We start from the raw sequence: 7382 nt of genomic DNA on the forward strand, positions 1-7382 counted from the left end.
ACGATACATAATAATAACTAGAAAACAATGGCTCTCGAAATACTTATTTTGTAGAAAAATAGAAAGAGAAATATGTTATATTATATTCTTATTATATTTTATTCATGCATTAATCAATCGCGCTTGCGAAAGTCTGCATAGCGTATCAATCGATTAAGCTCATATGAATTTATTGGCACAATTACAGAACAAAACGAAATTCTAGATAACATATTATTTCATGAAAATTTGCATTATTCGCGCTATTTTATACTTGCAAGAATTAAGTTTATTTTGAAATACGAAATTAATACACTCAAAGACAATTTTTGTCGTGCGTAACAAGAAATAAAAGGATACGTAACAAATTATTCATGTTTTATTTTATTCGAGCATATAAATGTACATGTAGCAGTCATGAAGTTAAATTTTTATACGTACGTAGTTATATGTACACATGTAGACGGCCGACGCTTAACATATAGCATTTTAACACAATATAATATTGAATCAATTAAGCAATTGTGTTTTCTATATTGCGAGGCTTTGCATGATCTATGATACAATTTTTTTATTGTTCCTTAATCTATTAAAATAAATTCAAAAATGTGTTTTTTACTGCAAATATAATCTTATTAATGATAGATAAACGGAGAGAAAACAATAGGCAGAAGATACTTCGAATCGATATAAATGACTGCATTGACATATGATTTTTGCGAATTCCTCGCGGAAATTGAAATAGAGCTATTAATTCTTTTAGAGACGATTTGTACAACATTTACTAATTGTTTTATGTGACATAACATATACTTAATATTTTTCAACGAGTTTTTATGTCAAGATTTCATTTACTAAGTATATTAATTAATTTCTTATTTTTTATAATAAATTATTTAATATTTTTCAGATATTCTGTAGAACTTTGTATAATTCTGGGATATATAATAGCTCCTCAAACATCTTACATTCAACTCAGTTTGCTCCTGAAAGAGCTAATTTACCATTATGCTAGTAATAGAAACAACACGACAATGATGCGGCGACTGCGGCTTATTGTGAAAAAAGGATACGACGAAAACATGTATACTATCTGAGATCAATAATCTTGTACGGAATCATAATTGTTGTAAGGAGGTGGGTCGGGTCGACCCTCCGGAATACGGTATTTCTCCTCCACCTCCTGATCGTTATCGTCTTCGTACTTGACGGCGGTAAAGTATGAGCCCGATGTCGCAAACGTATTGCTGTAATCTGGATAATCTGAAAGGTAATTTAATATTAGCATTAGTCTATCCTCTTATGTATATTAATATCTTTCAATCTTTCTTTAAACATGTTTATCTTTTTATTAGACACTTACCGTCCAAAGGTTCTTCCTTAATTCGGATCTCTTTCGTATCCTCATCCTGACGATCGCCACGATCCTTTCTGTCCCTACGATCGCGATCTCTGTCCCGCTTATCCCGCTTACGGTCTCTATCGCGATCGCGATCGTTGCTTCGCGAGCGCCGTCTCTTGCGATCCCGATCGCGATCGCGATCGCGGTCTCTCCTGTCTCTCCCGTCACGGGGACGTTCGATCTCTTCGATATCAGGATCCGGCAATCGGTCGCGACTTCGTCTGCGCTTACGGTCGCGCGATCTGCTTCTGGTTCTTCGCTTGCGATCACGTGATCTGCGACGTTCTCTATCCAGGCGATCGCGATCTCTATAAAGTGATTAAATAACATAATTATTATAGTCTCCTTTTTTGAGACCTTGTTGCTTGTTATCTCCACCCCATCTCCTTGTAGCTTACCTGTCTCTGTCGAGGCCGCGTCCTGAGGTTTCTCTCTCGCGTTCCAAGCGATACCGTTCCCGTTCCCTCTCGTTATCCTCTCGTCCCGAATGCTTGATGTTAACGTCGGGGCCGCCCCTACGAGTGCCACCTAGGCCGCCGCCGAGTTTTCGGGGCAACCAACCTTTTACCGTTCTCGCACGCTCGACATCGACCAATACTCTGCGACCATCTATTTTCTTACCATCCGCATGCTTATACGCAGCTAAAAGGTACCGATCAGAAATTACTGTTCGCCAGTGAATTCATGCGCCTGAATAATTTATGTCTACAGCGAGATCATCTACGTGCCGACGAAAGGGCAAAAATCCGAAAAAAGTTAACCAGGTGAGATTCCTGGAACTTGCGGGTCCTGAAATCAATTGATCTCAGGATCCCGAATTGCCTAAACTCGAACTCATTATTGGATTCAAAATTCAATCATTTTGCAAGCAGAAATCCCACGATTCAATTTAATTTTTCCAAACCTCTCTGACTCTCTCGGTCCACACATTTTCGAACACATACATTCCAGGATTCACAGACTTTCGAAGAGATAGCTTCCAGAATCTATAGATTCTATATAATCCAATCATTCTCAGATCTACGGAACCTCAAAAAAAAAAAAAGTAAAAAAGATAAGCCAACTAGAATCTACAGATCTTCAGATTCGCGAACTATTCAAACATATAAAGTTTCTAGTCCGCAGACTCGTAACTTTAAAGATCTATGGGAGATTGCAGAAATCATGTTTTCGAAGAATCCTAGAACTTAAAAATTCTTGGATGCTTCAATCTGCAGATCAAAATATGCCATACTAGATCTGAAGGGAATCCTCGGTTCCGCAAATCTCTCTCTCTCTCTCTCTCTCTCGAAGAAATGTCCAAGATATCTATTCGAATGGAAAACGAGGAAATAGGAAGAAGAAGAGAAGGAGAGAATCGACTGAATTTTGTTCGCAATTTCACAAAAAGGTACATTGCGAACGATAATTCGCTCGAAAGGACGATATAGGCGCTTAAAATTGTGCTTAAAAACTTGCAAGTCCCAAGTCGCTAATGACAGTACGATCTCTCGCCGTATATCCTGCGGAGAAATACTTGTCAGAAAATACTGAGGAAATATCTGCATCTCTCAATCGCCAATGCTTGTCATCGCTATAACATCAACCAGCTCAATGACCGGTTGTATTGAATTGCTAAATTAAAGAATTTGTCGGATGATATCGAGGTTGGTGACACGAGCTGCAGCCGATCGCGCGCACATCCGCTTGCCGGCGTGTGTCGTTTTATCAATGTAAAATGCAGGAAGATATTTAGTATTCGGCATTAACGTGGAATGTTATATTTACACAAATGACGAAAAAAAAAGATTATCCACGCAAAACAGACACTTAAAATTTTTTTAAAAATTGAGATATTATTTGAAATTAATTCTTTGTGTAAAATCAATATTAAATCATTAGATATTAAATATTAAATAATTCTTTTGTATAAAGAAGAGTGCAAATTTTACCGCACAGAGTTTTTATGCAAGAGCAAGAGATTAGATTTGTTTCTTTCCTTTAACGAAAATATTGTCAACTTTTTTGAAGATCCTAAAAGAGATATTGCGATAATACTAAAACTTTGAAGCACTCTATGTCGTATACTAAATCGCATTTCACGATGAAAAACGAAGACGCGTCACAGGCCGTAGCTGCGATTATGCGACGATCGAAAGCAAGAGACGCTCCGGACTCTCTTTAGAGCGGCTTAAATCTACTTGTTTATAAGATCCAAAAAAAGTATAGCAAATACAAAAAATACCTACCGCGGCTACTTACGTACGGAAGTTAACACAAAGCGGTAAGAGGTACGGTCTAATCGTGAAATGAACTCATGTAAGAGACTCGCGAGGAGACTACTCATTGCGAAGATGCCCAGTCTTCATACGTTCGTTCGTTCGTTCGTTCGATCTCTCCGAAGAGGTTTATTGCGTTTACCTGGTGCGCTTTCACTTTCGTTCGTACTTACGATTAAACCGTGCGCATTTCGTATATACTTATTGATACGTGTGTTATAGTGTGATCTAGTAGTAAGTTACATTTAGCATAATGTTAAACACGAGTACCTCAAGAAAGATACTATTCGCTTCCAATAATTTTTAATATCTCCCTGACTTTAAAAGGGAAAAAAGTGTTGTTTATTCTTTTTCCGCGTCGCGATCGATTATAAATCCAAGGATCAAATCTTAAATCGAAGCCCTCAAAATCCAGATTTCTCGGATATCTCGTGGAATCCGGAAATTTTAGACTTAAGAGTCAAGCAATCCAAAGATTCAATAATCCAGAGATTCTACAATCCGCCAAGTGTTACGTGTGCGTTATCCGATCACGTTTCACGCGAGAAAAATTATCACACAAAAAAACTGAGGCAAAGAGACCGACGTCGAATATAAAGAAAAATTAGTATTCTATATCGAAATTGATACGTTTAAGGACTTGTGTGCGTTATTTTGAATTACTTTTCTTTCGGTTATAGGATAATGAAATCGAACATTCTTGTAAAAAAACACAAGAATATTTCAACAACTAATCTCGTCGCACATATTCTACATTCTGCATTCTTTGTTTTTGAAATTTTGCGTCTAAATCTATTAATTTTTTCTTTCGGGCATTTAAAAAATACGTATGTATACTAAAATGTTATGCATGGCACAGTTTTCCCAGATTAATTTAGTTTCATGTTTCTTTTACGATACTCTTTCCATTCCATTATTATAATATTTTCAAAAGTCTCTAGCAAGATAGAATAAACAGATAAAATTTAAAAAAAATGTATCTGATGATAAAAATATTAAAAAGAAGTATAAGCTCTAACTGCATGTTTCATGCAAATGTGGAACGATTTATACTAAAGGATGAAAATTTATTCCATTTTAAAATATTAATCCAATGATATTAGAAAAAATAATGATATTTTATGACACAAGGTTTAGTAGAAACAAATGCCTTATTCATATATAAAATCTGGATCGTTCCACTTTCAAGCCAAAATTACGATCGTCTCAGATATTAATCGTCTAGATATTATTTCGTTATATATATATTCGTATGTATGGAACGAGAAATATCTGTACAAGATGCTCGTATCGACGTGTTCGCTGTGTTTATTTGTACAAACGAGTATACGAGTAAAGTATGTCCCTGAACCTTCATCCTAAAAAAGTCCAGCAATCAATTTCAATGTAGAATGCTAAATTTCACGCGATTCTAACGTAAATACTAACGTTCGCGCAATCCGTAGGTTCTACGGATCGATTAGGCAATACCACGGATTTTAGAATTCAAGAACGATAATTAACACGAGACGTATTCTAAGAGAAAAAAAAAAAAAAACTTTGTCCAATCGTGTATATATATAAGTCAAAATCCGAATCTAAAGGACCCGTAAAGAGCGTGGCGGATGTTATCACGTACGCCCGTTATAATTCGGCCGAGACCACGCATCGCTCGACAAAAAATCAAACACGATAAATAGGGTAAACAAGTAAGACGCTAACAAACGTTGTTGTATGTTGGATCTTACCACACATACAAACCTATCTTATCAGGCAGGTTCAGGGATTTTGCATGGAATAGTGAACGGCACTAGTTGCCGGCAGCGGCCACCACTGTACCAAGAACAAGATAAAAACTGTATTAATCAAAGATAGCCAATAAACGTTCACGTCATTTGTTTGTTTGTTCGTTCGTTCGTATGTTTTTCGCTTTTACCATATTTATGCATATTTACAAACGGTATCCCTGCATGGGTGTGCGTATGGCGGTGGGGAACCCGCCCTAGACGATATCGTCTGGTTTATAAGTACCAATAAAAACGGATAGCCTAACTATAGCCCTGCCCCCACTATATCTAGCTGGAAGTGACGCTAAGTAAGGTGAAATTCCAGACTATACGGGGCTCGTTGAGCTTCGCGATAACATATTACTTTTTCTTTTTTCTCTTTTTTTACCTTTCCAAGTTGTTGTTACTTACAGTGCATATCTCTTTCGTGCTCATACTCAATGAAGGCATATCCTCTAGGTTTACCATTAATTGTATTATGTATTACTACAATCTGCAAAAATTCAATATCGAGATATGAGCCTTTACTGTTTTTGCATTAGATTATCAAAAGAAAAACACATACATATACGTATGTTTATTTTTAAGAAAACACTTACCTTTTTTACTGGTCCATATACTTCAAATTCTCTTCTTAGTTTGGATTCTGATGTATCATAATTCTAAAAAAACAAGAGAAAAAGATCGTATTAAATATGTTCCAAATTGCTCAATTATATATTTGCTTATTAGCGCATAATAATATTCGTATAAATAATACTTACAATACGAGCTACAAAAAGAGTTTTGAAGGGATCCGCTGTTACATTAGAAATACCAGCAGGGTCCCACACCGCAATTTCTTGCTCGAGCTTATACGCAACTTGCTCCGCACGTTCCCTTCTTCTACGTTCCAAACGTTCCTCTCGAGTCTCTACACGCAATGGTGGTGGTGTGTCTTTAGGATCCTATAAAAAAGAAATATTCCTTTTCTTTTAAAATACATTCATGAAGTATAAAATACAAAGTTCGATAAAACTTATCTCAAATGAAAAGGAGGCCTTAACGTTATAATGCAAAGATAAATAGACTCCAAATTTGAGTCATAATTCAATTCGTGTTTGAGAAAAATATTAGAGAACAAACATAACGTGTCGCTTATTACCTCGAAATACTTGAGGAAGCCTCCGACGCCGATATAGCCGCTGTTCTTCTTTTCATGCGGAAGCTTGTTGGCCGGTGGCAGATACGGAATCGGATCACGTGGCGCGAATAATGCCAACAAATTCGGTGGTAGAAACTGCGTCATTCTAGAAAGCCGTTAGAATTACTAACGTGTGAATTTCGCTCATCAAACGAGGAACGAGTCGCGATTACATTCCATAAAATGGCAGCCACATTGGCTCCAAGAATTGCCGATAACATAGTCGAGCATCATTTACGCGGGCAGTTGTTGAATTAGAGTACAGATGTCTCTACCTTCTTTTTCCTTATACCATCCGTTTCCCTCAACATACGGAGAGTACACTATACGCGTCCTTACAAAATAAATTTAAAAATATACATTTTTTTGTAGTTATATAATTATAGACTAAACGCCTAAAGATATATCTACAATAATCTACATCAAAGAGAAACCTGAGAGCGGCCATGCCGGCATTTTTCGTGGGACGCTTTCTATACGCCATGCAGCAGCGCCATTACATCCATTTTTAGAAATTGGAAACACTTATCCACATCCACTTTTGGATACCGTCGGTCAAATCTCCATTTGGTTCATGTCCATGCTACATTCACTTTTCGACACTGCTGGTAAAGTCATCGTTAAATACGTGCAACATCAATAGCGCGCGTACATACACACACATACATTCACTCATCCGCGCGCACAATGTTTGCATGTGTATTCACACACATACATACGCGGGCAAACATTCTCTTTTATTATACAATGTTGATTTTAGTAATAAAATATGTAATAAAAATATATAAAATTTG

At 36.7% G+C, this 7382-nt stretch overlaps 1 protein-coding gene across 1 annotated transcript; it reads right to left on the reverse strand.

The window, feature by feature from the left end:
* Window positions 1-339: 339 nt before the first annotated feature.
* Window positions 340-6898, reverse strand: LOC115237142 (U1 small nuclear ribonucleoprotein 70 kDa). The gene is made up of 7 exons (XM_029810000.1): window positions 6550-6898; window positions 6170-6352; window positions 6005-6067; window positions 5817-5898; window positions 1780-2023; window positions 1343-1689; window positions 340-1242 (listed from the first exon to the last, which is right to left on the reverse strand). The coding sequence occupies exons 1-7, from the start codon at window positions 6691-6693 to the stop codon at window positions 1079-1081; spliced, it is 1227 nt and encodes a 408-aa protein (XP_029665860.1). The 5' UTR covers window positions 6694-6898; the 3' UTR covers window positions 340-1078.
* Window positions 6899-7382: the final 484 nt, after the last annotated feature.

The sequence above is a fragment of the Formica exsecta genome, unplaced genomic scaffold (genome assembly GCF_003651465.1).
Source record: "Formica exsecta isolate Colony F162 unplaced genomic scaffold, ASM365146v1 scaffold28, whole genome shotgun sequence".
Classification (NCBI taxonomy): Eukaryota; Metazoa; Arthropoda; class Insecta; order Hymenoptera; family Formicidae; genus Formica; species Formica exsecta.